Source organism: Diabrotica virgifera, chromosome 6 (genome assembly GCF_917563875.1).
Source record: "Diabrotica virgifera virgifera chromosome 6, PGI_DIABVI_V3a".
Classification (NCBI taxonomy): Eukaryota; Metazoa; Arthropoda; class Insecta; order Coleoptera; family Chrysomelidae; genus Diabrotica; species Diabrotica virgifera.
In genome coordinates this window covers 204,931,449-204,956,345 of record NC_065448.1, presented here as the reverse complement: position 1 = coordinate 204,956,345, position 24,897 = coordinate 204,931,449, and the positions used below count along the sequence as shown (strand labels likewise).

The 24,897-nt window shown below is 32.8% G+C and overlaps 1 protein-coding gene across 1 annotated transcript in view; it reads left to right on the top strand.

Moving 5' to 3' along the window:
* LOC126887139 (cytoplasmic aconitate hydratase-like) overlaps window positions 1-22,902 on the top strand; it is a 181,180-nt gene extending 158,278 nt beyond the window's left edge. Inside the window, exons 11-15 of the mRNA XM_050654501.1 lie at window positions 1,959-2,315; window positions 2,370-2,595; window positions 9,630-9,795; window positions 13,652-13,774; window positions 21,449-22,902. Coding sequence (XP_050510458.1) covers window positions 1,959-2,315; window positions 2,370-2,595; window positions 9,630-9,795; window positions 13,652-13,774; window positions 21,449-21,754 — 1,178 coding nt within the window. The 3' untranslated portion in view covers window positions 21,755-22,902. The remainder of the gene's footprint in view (window positions 1-1,958; window positions 2,316-2,369; window positions 2,596-9,629; window positions 9,796-13,651; window positions 13,775-21,448) is intronic.
* Window positions 22,903-24,897: the final 1,995 nt, after the last annotated feature.

Here is a 24,897-nt window from a genome sequence, read left to right as displayed (position 1 = left end):
GAGGGAGTAACGACTAGTAAATTTCATGTGAAAGTAGGATTGCACCAAGGCTCTGTGCTTAGTCCGTATTTATTCTCATTAGTTTTGGACCAGATAACAGCGAAACTACAGAGTAACATTCCATAGTGCTTAATGTATGCTGATGATGTCGTGTTAGTAGGAAATAGTGAAAGAGACTTAGAACAAAAACTGGAACAGTGGAGACAAGCTCTGGAGGAAAAAGGTTTAAAACTTAGTAGGACAAAAACAGAATATTTGGAATGTTCATTTAAAGATGGAGCTACTACAAATAAAATGGTATCTTTGGATGGTGAAATGATTGTGAAAAGCAATGATTGCGGTATTACAGAGTAATGGAGAAATAGATGGAGATGCATGCAGTAGAATTAGGGCTGGATGGATGAAGTGGAAAGAAGCGAGTGGTGTGTTGTGTGACAGAAAAATTCCAATGAAGCTGAAGGGAAAATTCTATAAAACAGCCATAAGACCGGCTATGATGTACGGAACTGAATGTTGGGCAGTGAAAAAGGAAGAGGAACAACGAATGCATGTGGCGGAAATGAGAATAAAAATTTTAATTTTGAAAAAAAAGGTTTTTTTTTTTCAAAATAACTTGAAACATTATTAGTAATAGCAAAAAATCTCAACGAGTAATGAAATGCACGTTTTGCTTTTCTGGATATGGGGGGGTCAAAAATCTTCAAAGATTGCGTTACGTAATAGTTAAACGCCCATTACAGTGCGTTACGTAGGGGGGAGGGAGGGTCAGAAATCTTCAAAAATCGCGTTACGTAATACTTGAACGCTCCCTTAGACAAAACTTGGTTATGCTATGGCTGTTCAAAGTTTGCATACACTCGGGATTAGTGACCCGTTCAAGCCATTTTAACTACAGACTTTTCAAAAATAAGCACTTTGAACCGATGAAACTTACAGATCGTATAAAGATTAAATAAACAAAGTAACTTGTGAAGTGGTAACGGTTAATTTTATTTGGGATGCTAATTAGTGGGTGCTTTTCGCGATTCTTTTTATCAAAAAATAAAAGGGACCAACAATATTTTGAGCATGTTACTCACTTACTTTTAATGTTAGAAGTTTTTTTAAAAAACGAAAGTAAACCTTTTTTTAAACACTTTAAAAAAGTTGTAATGAGTGTTTCCCAAAAAGTGTTCCGTTTTTTGGTTATTTCTCGATGAAATATTCGATTTGGAATTTGACGAATAAGAACCTACTTTTCATTAGCTACAACTTTGCTTCTACTGGGTCTACAGAGTTCATATATGCACCGTTTTTTCACTTTTTTATAAATTGTTTCTATTAAGAATATTTTATCGACAAAATACTTACTTTTTGAGTTATTTGCGAAAAACCGTCTAAAAACGTGGTTATTTTGTTGAAAAATTAACATATTCAGTCGCAAATAACTCGAAAAGTATTGACTTGGTGAAGAAACTCTATAGAACAAAAGTTGTTTAGAATTAGTCAGTTTATCTAATTCCGAACTTATTTTGGACATATATTTTTTCACCGCCGAGAAGGGGTGAAATTCACCCCCAGGGCAAAAGCACATATCGGCACAATATCACTTTTTTTCTTTGACTTATTAGCTATGTGTCTGCCAAATCTCATGTCAATCTAAGCGGTTGTTTAAAATTTAGAGATTTTGCAATATTTTACCGTTAAAGAACGTACTATATCTCAATACATGCACGCTGAATAAAGCCTTACCCTTCCATATCTGAAACCGAACTGCATTCTAAAACATGATTCTTTAGACTTCACTAGTTGATCTATTTCTCTCAAGCTATTTGTCCCCTGTTCTGTTCTTGTTATTTTATAGCATTTTACTATAGGCTTCGGCCAAATTTCTATATTCAACAATGTTTTATTACTTTTATATCTTCAAATATCCGTTTTTAAATATTTTATCTTAATGTTTTTTTTTAATACTTCAGGTTATGGTTGTATGACTTGTATCGGCAACAGTGGTGGAATCGACGAAAATCTAGTAAATGCCATCGAACACAACGAACTAGTCTGTTGTGGTGTCCTTTCAGGAAATCGAAACTTTGAAGGACGTATCCATCCTAATACTAGAGCCAATTATTTAGCCAGTCCTTTATTGGTAATCGCGTACGCTATCGCAGGCAGAGTAGATATAGATTTCGAAACTGAACCATTAGGTCAAAGACCAGATGGTTCAAATGTATTCTTGAGGGATATTTGGCCCACTAGAAAGGAAATTCATGCTGTCGAACAAAAACATGTTATTCCTGCTATGTTTAAGGAAGTCTACGCAAAAATTCAACTTGGTAAGTTGATACGTCTTTAAAATCAATTTGTTTGTAATTTATTATTATTTTAAGGATCTACAAACTGGCAAAAACTCGAGGCTCCTGAGGCAATGGTATATCCTTGGGATACTTCTTCCACCTATATTAAGAAACCTCCATTCTTTGATGGTATGACTCACAACCTACCCGAAAGAAAACCTCTGCAGAACGCCAAGGTTTTACTATATTTAGGAGACTCTGTCACCACTGACCATATTAGTCCTGCAGGATCAATTGGAAGAACAAGTCCTGCTGCTAGGTAAATATGTTTAAAAAATGTTGCTCCATGTGTTGTTTCATTTATTTTTCTATGCAGATCCTTTTCATCTGCGTATATTCTATCTACACTTGCGAGCAAGAAAGTTATATTCTTTGACTACGCTATTTGGCAAATGTCTATCCACATATACAGTGAGGACGTTTGAGTTTGCATAAATTCATTATCTCGAGAATAGTAGAATGGTCTCAGGTCGATTTTTATTTTTAAATTAGGACTTTTTGGCTTTTTTATAATACTAGTGACGTCATCAATCTGGGCGTGATGACGTACTCGATCATTTTTTTTAAATGAGAGTAGGGGTTGTCTTATAGCTCATTTGAAAGGTAATTCCATTCTCTATTCAGCAATATAAACAATACCATAATTATTTATGCAGGGAGGTCAAAAAAATAATTTTTGAATTATATTAATTCACACAAAAAGAAGAATGTATGTACTTTATTTAATTCCAAATACATTTTACTACTGTCCTAAAACAGAAAAAAAAACTAAAAAAACTGCTAAGAGGCAGGTGGGTGTCAGCTTTAATATTGAGTTTAAGCGAAAAACAATATTTATTTATCAAATAAACATTTTTTCTTGTTTTCGGATAACAGTAAAATGTATTTTGAATTAAATAAATTACAGGCATTCTTCTTTTTGTGTGAATTAATGATTCAAAAATTATTTTTTTGACCACCCTGTATAAATAATTATAGTATTGTTTATATTGCTGAATAGAGAATTGAATTACCTTTCAAATGAGCTATCACACAACCCCTACTCTCATTTAAAAAATCATCGATTACGTCATCACGCCCAAATGGATGACGTCACTAGTATTATATATATATGCCAAAAAGTCCTAATATAAAAATAAAAATCCACCTGCCTGAGGATTTCTCTTCAAATTTGCCCATTCTCGAGATAATGAATTTATGCAAACTCAAACGTCCTCACTGTATGTAAAATTAGAAGTAAAATATTTTGAACAGAAGTGTTTTTTATTGCAATGCCACCAATATTTATAAAATTAGTAGCTAAAGAACATAGCAAACATGACTTAATATTGTATGTCGGAAAACATGAATTAAAGTCATTATGTAATGAATATAATAGTATATTATTCAACGAGCATGTAATGATGGCGATTACTCACGATGTTGAAGTTTGCGACACGAGCCGTAGGCGAGTGTCGTAATTCATCAGAGTGAGTAATAGCCATTACATGCGAGTAGAATACTATACTTTTTCTACGACCTTTTTTTATTTTAAATAGAAAAAAATGTAATTATCAACTACTCGAGATTTAAATTATAATAATTTTCAAAAATACCTAAATGCTATTTACTTCTAGTACGTGGCTGAATAATTGGTTGCCTACTATTACCAAATTCTTATTTATTGTAAAAATGCAACTAGAAATAGTCAATATATATAAGTTCTATTCGTTTCCGCAAAATTATAAGCTTAAATTAAATTTGTACCTACTGTCAGTGAATCTAATAAATAGGAAATGGCTGTTGTTGTGGACGTATTTCATATATATAGTGTTATGATCTGCTTTTTATTAATTTTATATTAATTATTATTTATCTGATTAATTATTTAATTGTCGCAAATCATACATAAAAATGAATAAAAAATCTCAGGGTGCCTTTTTATACTATTAAAAAAAAATCTAAATTATCTCACGTTATACTTATCTTCTCTCGTGGGTTCAGTATCTCTTAGTTGATCCTAATCGGGATAAAATAGGGAAAAGAAATAAAGCAACATATTAAAATAAACATACAGAATTGTCTTTTATTTGTCAAAATCAATACTCTAAAATCTATCAAATCTAAAACCTGTGGACACGGATGTCCGAATGAAATCTTTACCACTTAAATTTATTATAGTTAAAAAAAACAATTTATCGGTTTGTTCCCGATGACTTTGGTAAAACAAACTAAAACAAAACAAATTTATGTATTCGCAAGATTAGCTATACTTGCTATTTACTTTTAGAAATATTGGAATTTTAATTCATATGCCTTTTACTCACAATTTTAGTTTCCGAACATAAAAATATCTTTCACATAAGTTGACTGATCTTTTGCTTCATTCACTCTGATGTCTTCTCGTGACCCAAAACAGCTCTCCCTCGTTGACTATGTTAAAGGCTACTCATCAAAGCCCTCTCCGTTCTCCAGCTTCAAAACTATCAACATACCAGCACCAATTCTCCAACAAGCCGGGCCTCTTTTGACACGTACTCGATTCAAACAAAAATCCAAAAATTCTCTGCTCTCCTTCTCACAATAATACAGAATCAAAGAGGTATTTCGTCTCAATTTGATCTGTCTCTCGTTCCACTTTTCAACACTATTCTCCACTATCAAACAACCACTGATATTTGCTAACTACTTATCCACCAAAACGTCGACCGCTCCTCAGCGCTGCCAAATAACATAATGACTTCTTATTCAAACTCTCTCAATCATTCAAACCACTTTTCCCCTTCCAACTTGCCAAGAATCAGAAACAATATTTTCCATGCGACAAACAAACAGTCATTTTCAAAATTATTCCGACCATCCTAATTACTTTCGGGGAAACTCTACAACATTTACTCGTGTTGAACAAAGATATTAAAATTCCAAACTTTCTTTTTAAACCACTTTCCCAGAAAGTGATAATTACATCTACCTGTGGATTCTATAGTTCTCGTAATAAACAATCTATTTTCATTTTAAATCTAAATACATCGTCCTTTTCACTTTAATTATTCACAAAAGTCTTTAATGGTTCATCGGAAAGCTAATTAAAAGAGAAATCCACTTACATCCAAACTAAATTCTAATAAATATTTACAGCTCAATATACAGGGTGTATCAAATTTATGTGCCCGCGTTATTTAAAAAAAAAATAATTTAATTTTTATTTTGTCTTTGATTGATAAAATTGAAAACACAATAATAGTTATAATGTATATTTACATTTAACTATATATAATATAATAATATAACTATACATAATATGTTATAACATATTTAACACAATATACCTGGAAAAATAAACACAATATTAGTTATAAATTCCAATTAACATAAACAAAATTCTTATGCCACTGTCACTAAAATAAATGATAAACGTCGAAATTTTTAGTAAACAAAATATAAACGTAAAAAATATATGCTTTTTCTCGTGAGAATCTTTCAGTGCGTCACAGTTTTTCAATTTCTTTCTAACGCATTAAATTGTATGTGACAGAAAAAACGCACGTCGGTGATTACATTTCGTCGGTGACATTTATAACATTTATTCTAGTTGTCAATAGATGGCGCCGTAATCGAAAATATAATAATTTGCGGATTATATAATATATCTACGAATATAATCTGAACAATTTATAAGACTATACAAATCAAAGAAAATACCATTTTATAAATGCAATAAACACAATTGATTTTATTTTATGCCAAATTTCAAATAAAATGTGACAACTGTCAGATTTAACTAAAATGTCATGTCACTAAAATGTATATTATCACGGACTTACCTTTTTTTCTATCATTTGTGACGAACTGAAAAATGCTCATGAAAAGAAGCATACTGACATTGTTACAGTTAAAATTCCTTTAAAAATTTTTCGAAGTTAATTATTGATGTAAATTACAATAATTATTGTATTAAATAAACAAGTTTAAGTAATTTTATTTGCAGTTTATATACGATTAATATTAAAAGTACCATGCGCCACTTGAATCTAACTTCAGCCCGTGAGTAATGACCCGTGATTAACTTCAGCCCGTGAGTAATGAATTATTACTCACGGGTACAGTAATGGGTGCTATTATCTATGAAAAAATAGCGAATAATGAGCATGTTATTAAACGGTCGTAGAAAAAAGTAAATTAACATAAAAAACCAAAATTAATACTGAGTATTTCCTCCTCTGCGTTATATTACACTTTCCATGCGAGATCTTTATTCGCATGGTTCAAGGACTTTATTAAGTTTCTGACTGATTCCTGAAGAATCGCTTTCCACGCTTCATCTAATGCAGTTTTAGCTCCGTCAATGTCGCTGATGGTGGATTACGGACCCGAACCCTGCGTTTGAGATCATCCCATAGGTACTCGATGGGATTCATATCCGCACTCAATTGAGGCCAGTCCATTGTTGTTATATTGGTGTTGGTCAGGTAATCTTTCGTAATCCGCGTTGTGTGACATCGAGCATTAGCATGAAGCCGTCGCCTATATAGCCGGCTAAGGAACAACATGGTCTTGGAGCAAGTCTTGGAGTATCCGTAATGTAACGAGTTGTCAAAACCCTCCGCGATCATCACCGGGCACGAACACAAGCTCTGTTTTTCCTTCTAATGATATTCAATCCCAAAACATAAACGAACCATCTCCATAGCTCAGTTTTGACACTGCAGCACTGGGCGAATGATTCGCCGATAGACGCGTCGTTTTATGTAACATATTCGACTCTCGTTAGAGAATAAAACTTTGCTTCATTGCTCCATTGGCCATTGATGTGTTTTCGAGCCAACTGTGTTAGCTTGTCTGGGTTTACTCAAGCTGCCATCAAAGTCGGAGCCTTAAATCTTCTCCTAACGATTCACGGAGTGACGGTGACACTTCGAACATTCCTCAATGATTGTTGAAGCTCAACTCCTGTTGCGTGCCGATTCCGCAAGGCACTCAGGACAATGAATCAATCATCCCTCTCTGGCATTACACCTTGTCGACCCGAACCTGGTCGTCGACTACAGCCACCGGGCTCCTAGTATCGACGGTAACCCCCTTGAGACTGAAGACTGCGTCATTAGGAGGCAACGGGCAGGAGCCCCCTGACTATAGCCCTCTCGTAATTATGCAAATACCTATGGGCCGCCATCACTGGTGAAGTATCCATTTATAAAATATTCACTTACTGCACTTCGAAGTGCATACACACGTCAACGTTTGAAAAGCGAATGAGACGACCACCGGCAAATTTATATAGGTCTAGATTGCGTAAAACATGTCGGTTACAATGTTTGCTGCATTCCCTGACCAATACAAAAGAAAGCAAATTTTACAACACGTTGCCAATTTGCATTAAAAAAGAATGTGTGTGTACTTTGTACGCAATAGTGTCATACACAGATACAAGAAACGATATCAGAAACGATACAAGAATTTGTGTCAGACACAGATTCTTGTACAAGAACTGCGCCAATTTCTGCGCAAAGAGCAAAAACGTAAAACCTGCCGGTAAAACAACTAAATGTCATAATGGCGGTTGAAAATGGGATCATATGATTTATGTCTTGATGAATTTATTTGGGTTTTTGTAGGTATTATTTATAAATCTTTTATTGATACTTAATATATTATGGACTACTGTTCTACTAATAATCATATATTTAGCTCCTAGTAAAGTTCAAACTATTACTTTGGCTTTCATGTTATATAATTTTTTAATAGAGGAAAATAGTTCCTAATTTGGATCAAACTGAAGATAATTCTAATGCAAATATTTTAGCACAAATGTCAAAACAAAATAAAAACACAAATAATCAACCTCAAACAGTCAACGTAAAAATTATGGTTAACATTAAAATGTTAAATTTATAAGTTTTTAAAAGTTTATAAAATCCTTAAAATCAGCTGTAGACGCAGTACTACCATACCAATTTAACGTGACACAAACAAAATCCGGGTAACAAACAAAATTTCGACCAATCACGTGCCGAATTACATACAGTTTTCGATACAAGAACTTGCATAGTGTCACACAGAGCACAAATGTACGTACAAGAAACGATACAAGAAAATGTATATAACTTTCTAATATCAGAGACGATATTAGAAATGATACAAGAAAATGCATAGTGTCATACAGCCTTAAGAACCTATACTTCTATTATATGATTCCAACGAAATTAATATGTTCTTTAAACAGTTTATTTATATTTTATTTAAATAATAAACTAATTTTAATACTTACTACTTTCCAAAAAATTTTATTAAAACAAATCCAAAAATTAAAAAAATAAAAGAATAAAACACACACAAACACATTGAAAAATCCCACAAAGAAATGATTTCTGAACAATAATTATTGTTGGCAAAAATTTTAACTAAATACGCATTTTCTGAAAAAAATTATATAACAATAAATATACTTAGGTACAATCATAAAATGTATAAAAAAATAAAAAAAAATAAAAACGCATTGGGATTCGAACCCGCGTTTATTCGGGTACTTAGGATTTGAAGTCGAAGCCTCTACTCATTTAACCACTTACACGTACCAGTCCTGAGTGAAGATAGGCCAACTGAATGTTTTACTGCTTGACAGTTCTGAATTTAATCAAAATAGTTTGATTTTTGTGGAATTAAAATATTAAAATACAACAAAACACAGAGTAAGAAAACAATATATTAGATGAAGATTGGTAGAAATTTTGTTGGTAATCAATTTGTGTAAATCAAAGCATTACCTATTAGATAGATACATACATTTTCCAAATAGGTAAGTACCTATGTAATTTTTTATTACAATACTGAAACAATTACAATAATTACGTGCCTGTTGCTTTTAAAAACTATTTAAAAAGTGACTACAATTATAAACTTGCTTTTTTCTCTGTCCTCACAACAATAAAAACACAAACTAATATACACAACATTATTTGTTTACCTACCCATAACCGACATATTGAACAATTGATAGGTCATTGTAATTACCCAATCAGAGCCCGTATAGCGTTTGAGCTGCGCTCAGGACCAAGACTTTTGACGAATTCGCGCACATATAAATTTACTCCCAACGCGCCTAAAGAAGTATAACTTCAAAAATAATTATTTTTTGGAAGCTCTATAATAGACAATATATTTTTTAATTAGTTATTTTATTTCAAAGAAGAGATGAAATGACTAAGCTTAAACAACAATTCATCGAATGAGTTGATTTTTTTGCTCGCAAGTGTATATAACGCATGTGGTCACCAGCTTTGAACTTTTTGTAGTAATTGTAATATTTACTTTTAGATACTTAGCACAACGAGGTTTAACACCAAAAGATTTCAATTCTTATGGATCAAGAAGAGGTAATGATGACGTAATGGCCAGAGGAACTTTCGCTAACATCAGATTAGTAAATAAATTCATGAGTAAGGCAGGTCCTAGAACTATATATTTACCAACTAACGAAGAGGTAGGTATTGATAAATTTTATGAATTTATTCAGTATATCAAAATTTTCTCCTGGAATCTTACATGTCTTTAGCGTAAATAAATAATAAGAATAGACAGGGCATACTGAGCAAAATAGCGTAACGCGCGGGCAGTCGATCGGTGGTCTATCTATCTCTTTTTGTCAAGCAATCCCGTGCATGTGACAGACAAAGATGGCTAGACGTCCTTGATATTGGCGTTACACCTCGATGCACAGAGCAGTCCATACCATACCTGGACTATTTTTATGTCTATGGGATCTTCCCACTCCATAATTCTAAGGGAATAATTCGGGATCAAATTCATTATATCTTAAATAACCATATACATAGAAATACAGTCATGACTACTAAAACATATCCAAGTGCTTATGTAAATACCGACTACAACCTAGTGGTAGTAAATATCATTAAAAACAAGAGCTAAGACTAAAATTTAAGTTAACATTTAAAGTTTAAAAGACAAGGGTATCAAATAAAGTATACTCCTTCTCAGAGGAATCTTTCAGTGCGTCACAAGTGACAGAAAAAGAGGTAGGTCCGTGATACATACACATTTATAATATTTATTCCAGTTGTTGATAGATGGCGCTATAATCGGAAAAAAGATTTAGGTATTTACCCATTATTTACCTTTACATATCTATACGACTATAATTTAAAGTTCTTCCCAGTTTTTCAGTGTGTCATTAATGATGTAATATATGATTTTAAGAATTTAGAGAATCATAGCATGACGTTTTAGTTTAATCTGACAGTTGTCAGAATCGTAATCGTAATTTGGTATAAAAACAAATCAATTGTGTTTAATTCATTTATAAAAAGAACGTTCTATGATTTGTATAGTCTTATAAATTGTACAGATTATAGTCGTATAGATAATACATAAATCATTTTTTGTTCGATTATAGCGCCATCTATCAACAACTAGAATAAATGTTATATAAATGACTTTAATTACGGACGTACCATTTTTTTTGTCACTTACAACTTAATGCGTTAAAAAGAAATCGAAAAACTGTGACGCACTGAAAAATACCTCTGAGAAGGAGCATATTATCACTTAACTAAATGATATATTTAGAGCTATATATCTTCTTCTAGTTGTCAATATTGTCAATCATTCTGACAATGATAATTGTATGTGTTGCTGCTTTGAATAGTCCCATGGTGGATGTTGTAAACCAAGTTTTTAAGTTCTACTAGGATATTCGTCTTCTGTCGACCGACGTCTCTAATAGACTTAAACTTCTAATAGAAAAAATATTCCCATGAGATTTTTTTGCATAATCACGTTCGTGAGCCATCCCAGAATAAGGTTCAAGAAGTCGCCCACGCGAAAAGTGGTCCAAATTTTTTTAAATAATTTTTTTAATCAAATTGCAAAAATCAATATTTTTGGCCCGGACAAATTTTTTTTAGGTTTTATGGACCATCTCTTATAATTTTTCTCTAAAGTTGATCGTTTTCGAGTTATAAGCAATTTAAAATTGAAGAAAACGAAAAATGGCAATTTTCACGGCTTAATAACTCGGTTAAAAGTTATTATTATGAAAGTCAGATAATGACTAAATCAAAGTTTAAAGCTCCCCCCCCCCTACAAGATCCTGAAGAAACTTTTATTACTAAGCTGTTATTTTTAAGTAATAATAATGAGCGCCGTGCACGTATTAGGCGGCCGTCATTGGTGAGTGCGAAAGAGATGCCATTAACCGAGTTATTAAGTCTTAAAAATGGCAATTTTCGCGTTTTTCAAATTTTAAATTGCTTATAACTCGAAAACGATCAACTTTAGAGAAAAATTACAAGAGACCTTTTTTGTTCAGAATGGTCCAAAAAACCAAAAAAAATGTCCAGACCAAAAATATTGATTTTTTCAATTTGTTTAAAAAAAATTGTTTAAAAAAATTTGGACCACTTTTCGCGTGGGAGACTTCTTGAACCTTGTTCTGGGATGTCTCACGAATGTTATGCAAAAAAATCTCATGGGAATATTTTTTCCAACGAATCCGCCGTTTTTGTCTTGTCTATAAAAAAATCATGGATTAGGTCATAAAGTTCAGATGATAACGTCAATAGTATGATATATATGCCAAAAAATCATAATTTAAAAATAAAAATCGATCTGTGTCGAGATTTGTCTCCACAATCGGCTATTCTCGAAAGAAATATATTATTCCATAATTTTGCTCCTCTCTGTATACATAGATGTTTAATGATGACAGAACGGAATCAATTCTAGATAATATAATCCTACCATACTCACAAGGTAAATTGAAAAGTCAATTAAACAATTAGAAAAAATTTAACATTAGGCGAAATCTATATTTTAAATCGTTATTTACAGGGATATTTTAAATCCTTTAATTAAGGGGTTACATACATAGGTCTTGCGGGTAACAAAAAGTGACTTTTTAAAAAAATTATATCTCGAAAAATAAAAAATTATTTTTATTTATAATTAGAACATGTAATAGTATAGTACTTAAGGTACCCTCAGAAAAATTTTCAGCCAAAAATATTCATTTTTGTAGAGTTGACTGCAATTTTTCGACAACAGCCCTTTTTTGCGGTGGGCAACATAACTAAGTCCAGTCTCATCTAAAATTAAAAAATCAAAAAGTTTCTTGTACTTTATACCTCTGGCTAGTGAGTGAACGACGGAATTTTTATTAGGTGAAATTGTTTTTGTTTTATAAAAAAAACTACTTTAAAAATGGTCATTTTTGAAAAAATGAGAAAAATTGGGGTCTAAAATGTGTTTAAACTTATGTAAAATCTTCAAATTTATTTTTTTTTTAATTCCTTCATTCATTTACTAGCCAGAGGTATAAACTACAAGAAACTTTTTGATTTTTTGATTTCAGATGAGACTGGACTTAGTTATGCTGCCCACCGCAAAAAAGGGTTGTTGTCGAAAAATTGCAGTCAACTCTACAAAAATGAATATTTTTGGCTGAAAATTTTTTTGAGAGTACCTTAAGTACTATACTTTTACATGTTCCAATTATAAATAAAAATAATTTTTAGTTTTCGAGATATAATTTTTTTAAAAAGTAACTTTTTTTTACCCGCAAGACCTATGTAACCCCTTAAGCCTGTATTCAAAGGATTATATTATATATGCCATTTAAACATAAGCATTAAAATAATAGGAGGAAAACATAATTAGAAAAGCGAGACAGTGCAATGTAACATGTTGGCAAGAGAACCTATGGCGGAAAATGATTGTTGATGAGATTTGTACAAAAGTCGAAAAATTACAAAAAAAAGTTTTGTAAAAGCAGGAAGCATTCTATCGTTGGGACATACAGAGGATGGAACGAACCATAATGTCTAGAGAATGTCAAAATGTGAAAAGATTGGTCGAGAGATAGCTGCTATAAAGAATATGGGAGGTATATATATTTCCCATATAAATAATTAAGAATATGGGAGGATTTAACAACTATTGGAATCACGGATTATAATGAAAACCTACCAACACAATAGAATGCTAAAATATATTATATCCCAACGATGGATACAGCAATCTTCTTCTTCAGCTGCAAATCCACTAATGGATTAGCGACCACATTTTCCATTAACTCTCTGTTTCTTGCAATATGTATCAGATATTGTATGTCGTTAATCCCTGTCCATTGCCTTATGTTTCGGAGCCAGGACATTTTCTTGCGTCCCATTCCTCTCTTGCCTTCATCAATACAGCAAATAACTTAAATTCAACAAAAAAGTATTATTAATTGACAATCTGTTGACTATTTAGTATCCTATAACATTTCATAATTTAAATTTATCTATACTATAAATATTATTTTCTATATTTAACAATTTTAGATGGATGTATTTGATGCTGCCGAAAGGTATAAGAAGAATAATACACCCCTGATCATTATCGCTGGTAAGGACTACGGGTCAGGGTCCAGTAGAGATTGGGCGGCGAAAGGTCCATTTTTATTGGTAAGTAATAATTTTTTTTGGATTGGTTTTTATGTTTATTTTTATAATAGCTTTAAAAAATACATTTACAAGTTTCCGCTTTGAAAGTATAAAGTTTTTACAACCTGCGTACTATTTATATTGGTTTCGGATATATTTTCTGCAATATATTATTACTAGTATACAGAGTGGGCCAAAGAAAACAGTCCACCTCGATATTTGGCAGTATTTATTAGATTTCAAGGAAATGACGAAACAGGTTATTTTTAAATAGAAATAGGGGTCGTGGGCTAGCTTATTTAAAAGGTTATTCAATTCTCTATTCAGTAATATTATTACTAGTATACAGAGTGGGCCAAAGAAAACAGTCCACCTCGATATTTGGCAGTATTTATTAGATTTCAAGGAAATGACGAAACAGGTTATTTTTAAATAGAAATAGGGGTCGTGGGCTAGCTTATTTAAAAGGTTATTCAATTCTCTATTCAGTAATATAAACATTAACATAATTTAGTCCAAGAAAAAAATATTTAATTAAATTAATTGACACAAAAAAAAAGAATGTATGTAATTTATATAATTCACAATACATTCTACTGCTGTGACAAAACAAAAAAGTGTTTTTTGATAAATAAACATTGCTTTTCGCTTAATTTCAATGTTCAAGCTGCCACTCATCTGCCTTTTGGTAGGTTGAATATTGAATTTAAGCGAAAATCAATATTTATTTGTCAACTAAAAATTTTTCTCTGTTTTCTGTCAGTAGGTGAATGTATTTTCAGTTAAATAAATTGCATAAATTCTTATTTTTGTGTCAATTAATTTAATTCAAAATAATTTTTCTTGCACACCCTGTATAAATAATCTTGTCAATGTTAATATTACTAAATAGAGAATTAAATAACCTTTTAAATGAGCTAGCACACGTCCTCTATTCCCTATTTAAAAGTAAGGGGGGGCGAATCGAAGGGAGGGGGTTGACAAATTTAAGATGTATGTACCGTAAAGATGTGTCCCTCTTAGATCAAAAATCGACCTGTTACTTTATTTCCTTAAAATCTAATAAATGATGCCAAATATCGAGGTAGACTGTTTTCTTTGGCCCACTCTGTATGTATTATTCTGCAATAACACAGCTAAAGGATGGCAGAGCAGCAGGTCCCGATACTATACAAGCAGAACTACTCAAACTAATGGACAACGAATCCATAGCAATAATCACAAAGATATTCAACAACATATACAACTCTGGAGAAATACCTACAGAATGGCTGAAGTCTGAGTTTATTGCATTTCCAAAAAAACCAGCAGCGAAAAAATGCGAAGAATACCGTACGATAAGGCTGATGAGTCATCTCTTAAAATTGTTCGTAAAGATAATCCATACGAGAATTTACAAGCTATGTGAAAGTCAAATTTCGCCCAACCAGTTAGGGTTTATAAATGCTGTTGGTACGAGAGAGTCTTTGTTTTCAATACCAATCTTATTCGTGAGATACAGAGACGTCAATTGCTATGTATACGTATGTCTGGTTGTTTACGAGAAAGCCTTTGATCGAGTACAGCACGCCAATATGACTGAAATACTAAAAGAAGCAGGAATTAACAACCAAGATTTGAAAGTAATTAGAAACCTTTACTGGAATCAGACTGCGAACCTCGAGAGTTGAAGGTGAACACACCGAATATGTGAAAATCATGCGTGGAGTGAGGCAAGACTGCATTTTGTCCCCTCTAATTTTCAATCTCTACTCTGAAAGAATATTTATCGAAGCTTTGCACGAAACTGAAAAACGTATTATACTAAACGGGTACCGGCTAAATAACATCAGGTATGCAGATGACACCATAGTACAGTATGCGGCAAAATAAACAGTACTGAAATGAATATTGAAATGTTTATGATTATTTATATATCTAGTATACAATATAGCATTGCAATTGTTTCAAACATAAAAATATATTAGCTGACATGAAACGAAAACTACAGAAAGACAAATTCAACCCAATATACACGCTAGTTAGGAAAATTAAGGGAACTGAATGCCTATAAGTTATTATTTATGTCTTTTATGTAATCTGGGTTTATCTTTTTTATGTCTTTTGGCTGGTTTTTCACCTCCCCCTCCTAAGGCATATTTCTAGATCCACCACTGCCTCTGGCACGAAAAAATCTTTAATTCTAGTCCGCAATTCCGAAATGGCAGGCGGTGGATTTGTCTGACTTCTTCAGCATTCCCCATATGTACGTATGTGGTGGCATTAGTTCTGGTGAGTGTGACTCCCTGGCAGTGTGACTGATTGTCCCGTCCTGCTGAAACCATTGTTGATTTTAAGTTTGGATCGTTTTCGTGACCTTTTGGTTCGAGAACAATTCTGGAGCAACTAGCATTAACACGATATTCACATAGATTATAACAACGTTTGGAAATCACTCAGTACGTTTCGGCGCTTGGCACATACAAATTTGAGGCATACGAATTTCAGTACTGTGTATTTTACCGCATACCGTATTTGCGGACAACCTAGAAGACCTGCAGGTCCTGGTGAACAGTCAACAATATGGACTCAATAGAAGCGTAAAGAAGACAAAGCTTATGACCATTAGCAAGAAAAAGATAACGGAAGGTCAACTTTACATCAACCAAACTTCTGTAGAAAGAGTGACGCACTAGAACTACCTCGGTACCATAATAAATGAAGAATGGAGCAATAACCAAATGATAGAGCGCGGATCGGAAAAGCTAGATCCACCTTCAACCGTTGGGGGGCCTTTTTCAAGAGCCACAACCTTTCTCTCTGTATAAAAGTAAGAATGCTGCGATGCTACGTCTTCTCTGTCCTTTTTTATGGTGTTGAATCGTGGACCTTGAACGATGATACGTGGAGAAAATTAGAAACATTTGAGATGTGGCTATATCGGAGAATAGAGAATTCTTAAAATCCGATGGACTGATCGGGTCACAAATGAGGAGGTCCTTAGAGGAATGGGGAAGAACCGAGAGGTATTAGCGAAATGAATCCAGATATGCCCTCCTGCAAGCCATCCTGCAAGGAAAAATATTTGAAAAGCGAGGTCCAGGAAGAACAACATCCTGGTTAAAAAACCTCAGAACCTGTTTCAACACAACATCTGTGCATCTTTTCTGCGTTGCTGCAGATAAAAAAATTATGATTGCCATGATGATCGCCAACATTCGTCCCGGATAGGCATCAAGAAGAAGGATCTATTTGTAAGCTATAATCTTTATATAATCTGTATTCAGAGCTCATTCTGAATGTATGAATATACTTCAATGACGCAATATGTTGAGCTTCATGCCAAATAATCATGAACATATATTTTTTTCAAAAATGAAAATAATCGTTTCGTTTTGATTCAATTCGAGTCTCTTGCCATCCTCTGACACCGATGTTTCGGAATCTATCCCTTTTCAAAGAGGCTTTGCAAGAAGATGGATTTGGATCAAAGCGAAACGAGAAGATGGTATAAATATTAAAATATTTACACCGGAGTATGGTTAGACTGACCTCTAACGGGGAACGATGAAATGAACCTGAAAAACGTGTCATTTTGTACTCTAGTAAATACAGAGTATAGTATAAAACAAAAATGAAAATGAAGTATACAAAAAGGCAGTATACAGAGGGCCGGCGTAGCGCAGGTGGTAGCGTGCTTGCCTCGCATGCCGGTGGTCCGGAGTTCAAATCCTACCGCCGGCAAGAACAACTAGACATTTAAAAAAAATGTCTATAGGCCCCAGGTCGACTCAGCCTGAATAAAATGAGTACCTTGGGTAAAACCAGGGGTAATAATAGGCGGTTGAAGCGTAGCACTGGCCCTGTTACCTTCCTTGTATACCGTAGGCCCTAGATATAGCAGACTACCCTGCTATACTCCCAAAGCCGCGTGCGGTATAAAACGGGAGACTATTATTATAAGTATACAAAAATCGAAGAAGTACCACAAAATTTTTATATTAAAAGGTCATACAAGGACGCGTTTTGGCTAATCACGAGCCATCATCAGCTTAAAATACAGGAACAAAAACAAAGGACTGACCAGACCAGAAAGGAGGAAGAATCCACTAGTTTACATTATACCTATAGTTCCACAAATTTCATTATTAGGTTTTTAAGCTATTTTAACATTTTAGTTGTAATTTGACTGCAAAACTAACCATCTTGTGGACAGATCAGGTGTAAGGCCATTATTTGAGAAATATGGATACTTCTCTTCATGAAAACTGAAAATAATCGTTTCTGTTTTGATTCAATTCGAGTCTCTTGCCATCCTCGGACATCCCTTTTCCGAAACATTGGTGTCAGAGAATGGCAAGAGACGAATTGAATCAAAACGAAACGATTATTTTCAATTTTGTTTTATACCATACTCTGTATTTACTAGAGTACAAAATGACACGTTTCATACGGGTAATCTGCGATGCATTGTTGGAATATTTTCCTAGCGTCGCCGTTTGGTACTGAGTACCTCGGTTAATAGATTACTTGATTCGTTGTCGACATTCATTTACATTTCATTTTTTTTTTTCGCTTACTATTTGGGCTTAATTTTTTCTAACATGTAAACCGTGGTAGAAAACTCTCTTTACAGTAATTAATTGTTTTTGCTGTACTACAGAGGGAAAATAACACAATTTTGTGTGGAGTTATTTATTTATCTAAAACATCGGTATGCATACCTCCATTGTCGCAACACAACTTGATATGACGCCATGTTCTTATGTTCATCCGTCTCATGTCGGGAGTACCTGATGTAAAAGCTTGGCGAACTCCGTTTCGCAAGTCATTATTCGAAACATATCTGCGTTTTCTAACTTCCTCTTTAATGAAACCCCACAGTGCATTGTCCGGCTTTGTCAAATTTGGACATCTTGGAGGCCAAGGTATTGCTGTAGGGCAGTGTGGAGAACTTCGTCCAATCCATAGGTCCAGAAAGATTTTATTCAGGCGGTTGTGGACAGTAAGAGCAAAATGGGGTAGAACACCATCTCATTGAAAATAAACAGTGTCAGTAGTAACCACTCGTTGATCATCTGCAGATAAGTATGTTGAGTTACGGAGCCTCCAAAAAATATGGCCCAAACAGATAAGTTGAAGTCATTCCAGCCCATATCATGACATGAGGCGTGTTGTTTTCCACCTCCTCGAAGAAATGAGGGTTGTCTTGTGCCCAGAAATAAACATTTCGATTAAGAGAGCTGCGGTAAATCTCACTACGTGAACAGACCATTTTGTTTGTCACATGCTCTCGGAAAGCGTTGAAGCAGTAATTGACAAGCTTGCACTCGGCGGTCCATGTCATTATCACTCAACTCATTAATAGCCCGACCAAAGAACAATCTGACCCAAAAAAAATAAAGGAAGGATGAAAATTTGGGAATAGGTAGTTGAAATTGTCTATTATTATATAAGAAAAAGTTTACAATTCTACATCCCTCCATTTTACAAAAATGGAGGGGAATACCCCTTCTCGGGGGTTAAAAAATATACATTTAAAATAAGTCCGGGATTACATAAAATGACTAATTCCAAGCAACTTTTGTTCTATAGAGTTTTTTCACTAAGTTAATACTTTTCGAGTTATTTGCGAGTGAATATGTTCATTTTTAACAAAAAAAAAAACATGTTTTTCGACGGTTTTTCGCAAATAACTCAAAAAGTATTTTATCGAAAAAAATATTCTTAGCTTATAAAAAAGTGAAAAAAACGGTGTACGCATGAATTCTGTATACCCAGTAGAAGCGGGGTTGTAGCTAATGAAAAGTAGGTTTTTATTCGTCCAATTCCAAGTCGAATATTTCAAAGTGAAATAACCAAAAAACAGAGCACTTTCCAGGGAAAACTCATTACAACTTTTTTAAAGCGTTTAAAAAAAGGTCTATTATTGTTTTTAAAAAAACTTAACATTAAAAGTGACTGAGTTACGCTCAAAATGTTGTTATATTTTGGTAAATAGAATCGCGAAAATCACCCCCTAATTAGCATCCCAAATAAAATTAATCGTTACCGCTTCACAAGTTACTTTGCTTATGTATTCTTTATAATGATCTGTAAGTTTCATTGGATCGAACTGTTCATTTTGAAAAAAATTGGTTTTAAAATAAAAAAAAATTTCTAATTTTGAAAAAAATTCAATTTTTTTTTTTCAAAATAACTTAAAAATTATTAGTAATATCAAAAATCTAAAAGAGTAATAAAATGTACGTTTTACTTTTGTGAATATTTTGGATTTTTTTCCCGGTAGACAAAAATTGGTTATGCTATGACTGTTCAAAATTTGCATACACTCATGATTAGTGACTCGTTTAAGCCATTTTAATTACAGCCTTTTCAAAAACAAGCACTTTGAACCGATGAAACTTAAAGATCATAATAAAGAATACATAAGAAAAGTAACTTGTGAGGCGGTAACGATTCATTTTATTTGGGATGCTAATTAGGGGGTGATTTTCGCGATTTTTTTACCAAAAAATAAAAGCGACCAACAATATTTTGAGCGTTATTCACTTACTTTTAATGTTAGAAGTTTTTTAAAAACAAAAATAAATACTTTAAAAAAGTTGTAATGAGTTTTCCCCGAAAAGTGCTCCGTTTTTTGGTTATTTCACGTTGAAATATTCAATTTGAAATTTGACGAAGACGAACCTACCTCTCATTAGCTACAACTTTGCTTCTACTAGGTCAACGCATACACCATTTGTTTCACTATTTTATAAGTTATATTTTTCAGTCACCAAAGTAACCACTGACACGGGAAAGGCTTTCGACGACATCTTAAGGTTCGACACAGAAGTAGATTTATTGTTTTATCAGAATGGAGGAATTCTAAATTACATGGTTACGAATATGGTTCGGAAGTCGTCTTAAAATATGTATACTTTTATAGCAATATAAACTAAAAACTGAACCCTTAAAAAATCACAGGTACTAATAAGAATCAAAGATATATAGACTAAACAAAATAGGTTTAAAGTATTTTATTTTTAAATTTTAAATAACTTTGGTTAATATGTAATCCACTTCTTCTAATAGTGCTACTATTTTCTAAGCTATATTTTCGCTAAGAATATTTTTTTAATAAAATACTTACTTTTTGAGTTATTTGCGAAGAACCGTCCAAAAGCATGATTTTTTTTGTTAAAAATGAACATATTCACTCTCAAATAACTCGAAAAGTATTGACTTAGTGAAAAAATTCTATAAAACAAAAGTTGCTTAGAATTAATTATTTTATCCAATTCCGGACTTATTTTGAATGTATATTCCACGAGAGTGGAAAATGGGGGTGAAAATATACATTCAAAATAAGTCCGGAATTGAATAAAATAATTAATTCTAAGCAACTTTTGTTTTATAGAATTTTTTCATGTAGAATTGTTAACTTTATTCTTATATAATAATAGACAATTTTAACTACCTATTCTCAAATTTTCATCCTTCCTTTATTTTTTTGGGGTTTTCGTAAAGTTTTATGTTCCTTGATCTGGCTATAACAGATACTGGCCGGAAGGCCTTTATATACTTTTAAATCCTTTCGCATGTGATCTTGCATTGTTGACCGTGGAATACCAACATTGGCGCGATGTTGAAACATTGTTATTATTACTGTAAAGTGACTTTCCGATCACCGTGTAGTAGTTTATCTATAGTAAAGTATTTTCTTTTTTCTAGGGTGTGAAAGCAGTAATCGCCGAATCATTTGAACGTATCCATCGCTCGAACTTGGTAGGCATGGGTCTCATACCACTCCAGTTCCTACCGAACCAAGGAGCCGAATCTTTAGGTCTGACTGGCAAAGAAAACTACAGCTTCGATTTGCCCAAAGATATCAAACCAGGTCAACTCATCAAAGTAACCACCGACACGGGAAAGGCTTTCGACGTCATCTTAAGGTTCGACACAGAAGTAGATTTATTGTTTTATCAACACGGAGGAATTCTAAATTACATGGTTAGGAACATGGTTCGGAAATCTTAAAAATATATATACTTCTATAGCAATATAAACTGAAAACTGAACATGAAAATCACAGGTACTAATAAGAATCAAAGATATATAGACTAAACAAAATAGGTTTAAAGTATTTTATTTTTAAATTTTAATAACTTCGGTAAATAATCCTTTTTCTCTGTACTTCTTCTAAAGGTGCTACATCCCAAATTGGTCATTGGGCTACTGTAATTTCTGCCTTCAACATTGATGTTCGTACACCACTCATCTGTAAGTTTTGACTCCAATAATATGTTGAGTGTACGTTGACTTCACTTCACTTGCATCATTTCTTTAGCCTCCCTTCTGGTCACACAGTGTAACAAGCTGTTTTGTTGATTATCTGTCTTTTGTTAACTTGAAGTAAAAGTTGTATACTGAAACTGAAACAAAACAATTGTTATGTCACTATTTTGGTATATTTCAATGTTTACTGCATCTCTTCATACGTTTGTCGATACGAACGATCATTTTTTTTTATTAAAATCCATCATTCAATATATTTTAGAACGGTTTTTGTTTCTGTCTACGTACGATTTATATAGATGAACTTATTAGTGACTGTAACGGTTTTTGAAAAAGGCAATATATATCTTTTTATTAGCGACTTAATAAATATTTTATTACTTTTTATACTTTGTTTTTAGTTAAACCTGTAAGGCTTTAGGCAGGTCAAAATTATTTGGATGGAAAATAAAATTTTTCATCTAGTTTCAATATTAATTGAAAGAAATGTTGCTTATACCCCATTCCACGAATATACGACCCTCTTGGATTATCGCGACAACGAATATTTTACTGTGCAAAATATGAAGAACGAAAGTAAATTGCAAATTATATTGTTGTTTATTGGAGTAATTATTAGAGCAAAATACTTTCGTACTTCTTATGTTGCACCCTAAAATATTCATTGTCGCGATAATGCAAAACAGTCGTATATTCGTGGAATACACTATATATGTTTATTTATAATAAAATTACTTAAATAATATTTTGGTTGTGCCTAAATGCTATGTGACGTACTTTATAATAAAAAGTAACTTAATATATGCAATTGTTTTATTTTTGGTGGTAAGCTATTTGGGTTTACATTTTTAATATATTAATATGTTGAAAAATATACAAATTGTTGTTTATTTTGTTTGTACTAAAATAAAATCCTCGATCATTTACCGACCAATTCCTTATTCACCGATTCCCATAGTAACTTACAGCAAGAGTGTGAAGTCAAGTGGTCACATTAAAAAAAGTCAATCCTTTAGTTTGGAACCGTCCATATGTTCATAACTACAACATATGCATGAAAAATGATGACGAACTTGAATTTATCTTAGCATTAACAATAAAGGACTTGAGTCCTTTATTGTGCAACCTGATCCTGGAGGAAATAATAAAAAAGTAAACTAAAAAAGGATACCAAATGGGAGAAACACAATTTAAAATAATCTGCTATACAGACGATGCAATTACTAATCTCTCGAAGTGAAGATGATTTATAACGTATAATGCACCACTTTAACATAACCGCCAGAAAATTTAACATGTTAATTTCCCCAAAAAAGACAAAATGCATGGATATAACAGCAATCTACTTAGATGTAAATTAGAGCTGGAGGGTCAGATAATAGAACAAGTGATGGAGTTTAAATACCTAGCATCACATTATCTAGCTACTGAAGGCTCGAAACAGAAGTGGAAGATCAAGTGAATAGAGCAAACAAGAGGCGCGGGTTGCCTAAATGACATAAAAAGTGCGTTCGCGGGTGCCTGTCGGCGACAAATTAGCAGCAAAACGCATGCGCACTTTAAAATGACATAGATAATATCGTTAATAGATAAATATACAAGGTATATTTACCTAGTACAATTTAACAATTGGTTATTAATATCAATTAAAAGTAAATATACCTTATTGTATATTTATCTATTAACGGTATTATTTATATTAAGTGAGGTTAGAAATTGTCAGCGACAATTTGTCCACTATACGCTCTGAGCTTCGCTGGTGGCGCTCCTAGTGGATTACTGGAATTATCTTTCACCGGTAATTTTTAAATTTATTATTTAATTGTTATCGCTTAACATTTACAACGCAAAAAATTAATTAAATTGTAATCGATTTTTTTAAGATTTTGCTAATCATTTTGACGTTCTATTGATAAAATCATGATAAAATATGAATTTCTTACTTCGGATACTTTCACAATTATCGTGTAGATGGCGCTAAGATTTTTAGATTAAATTATAATTACATATTACGGAACATTAAAAAAACTTAAATTCAGTATTTAAAACGTAAGTAGGTAAAAATATACACCACAGCTTTGACCAACTAATATTTTTTATAATTAATGTTTTTAATTTTAATTTTACATTAATCACTTTGACATTTATGTCAAATTTCCGGTAAACGTTTACAGACTTGCCACTACTGGCGCTCGAGAATTTGTAAATATCCCCTCTACGTACGAGCTCACAGCGGATACCCGCGAACGCAACTAATATGGAGAAATAAAAATACCGGAAAAGAAATAAAAACAGAATTTATAAAACAGTCAAACACCCTTCGACAAATTGATGGTATTTTTTATACACGTAAGAGGTCTAGAAAACAACAAAATGAGATTAACCGTATTTTTACTCCAGATAATTAACTAAGACGGAAATAGTCTTGAACTATTAAACATAAACAAGAAAATTATCAAAGATGTCAATAAATTCAATCTCCGTAGAATGGTAAGGTAAAACTAAGCTTAAAAAACTGAAGGAACAAAATCAAATGAAGACAAATAGATGAATTAAAACAAAGCTAAATAATTGTAAGATTTGTTAAAAGTCAAAGATTGTCATAGCTGGGACAGAGACAAGAAGATTATACCTACAAAATCAACAAAAAAAAAACATTACAATGGAAGGCGAAAGTTGGGAAGACCCAGAATGAGATGAGTGGAAGACGATCTGAAAACTATGAATGTAAGACACTTGAGGAGAAGGGAAAAGAGAGGTCTGAATGTTAGGACATAGCCAGACAGGCAAAGGCCCATAGAGGGATACGAATTCCAAAAGAACAAGATAAGAGCTCTTATAGACATAGCAGTAACACCCCACAAAAAATAAAAATTGATTTTCTC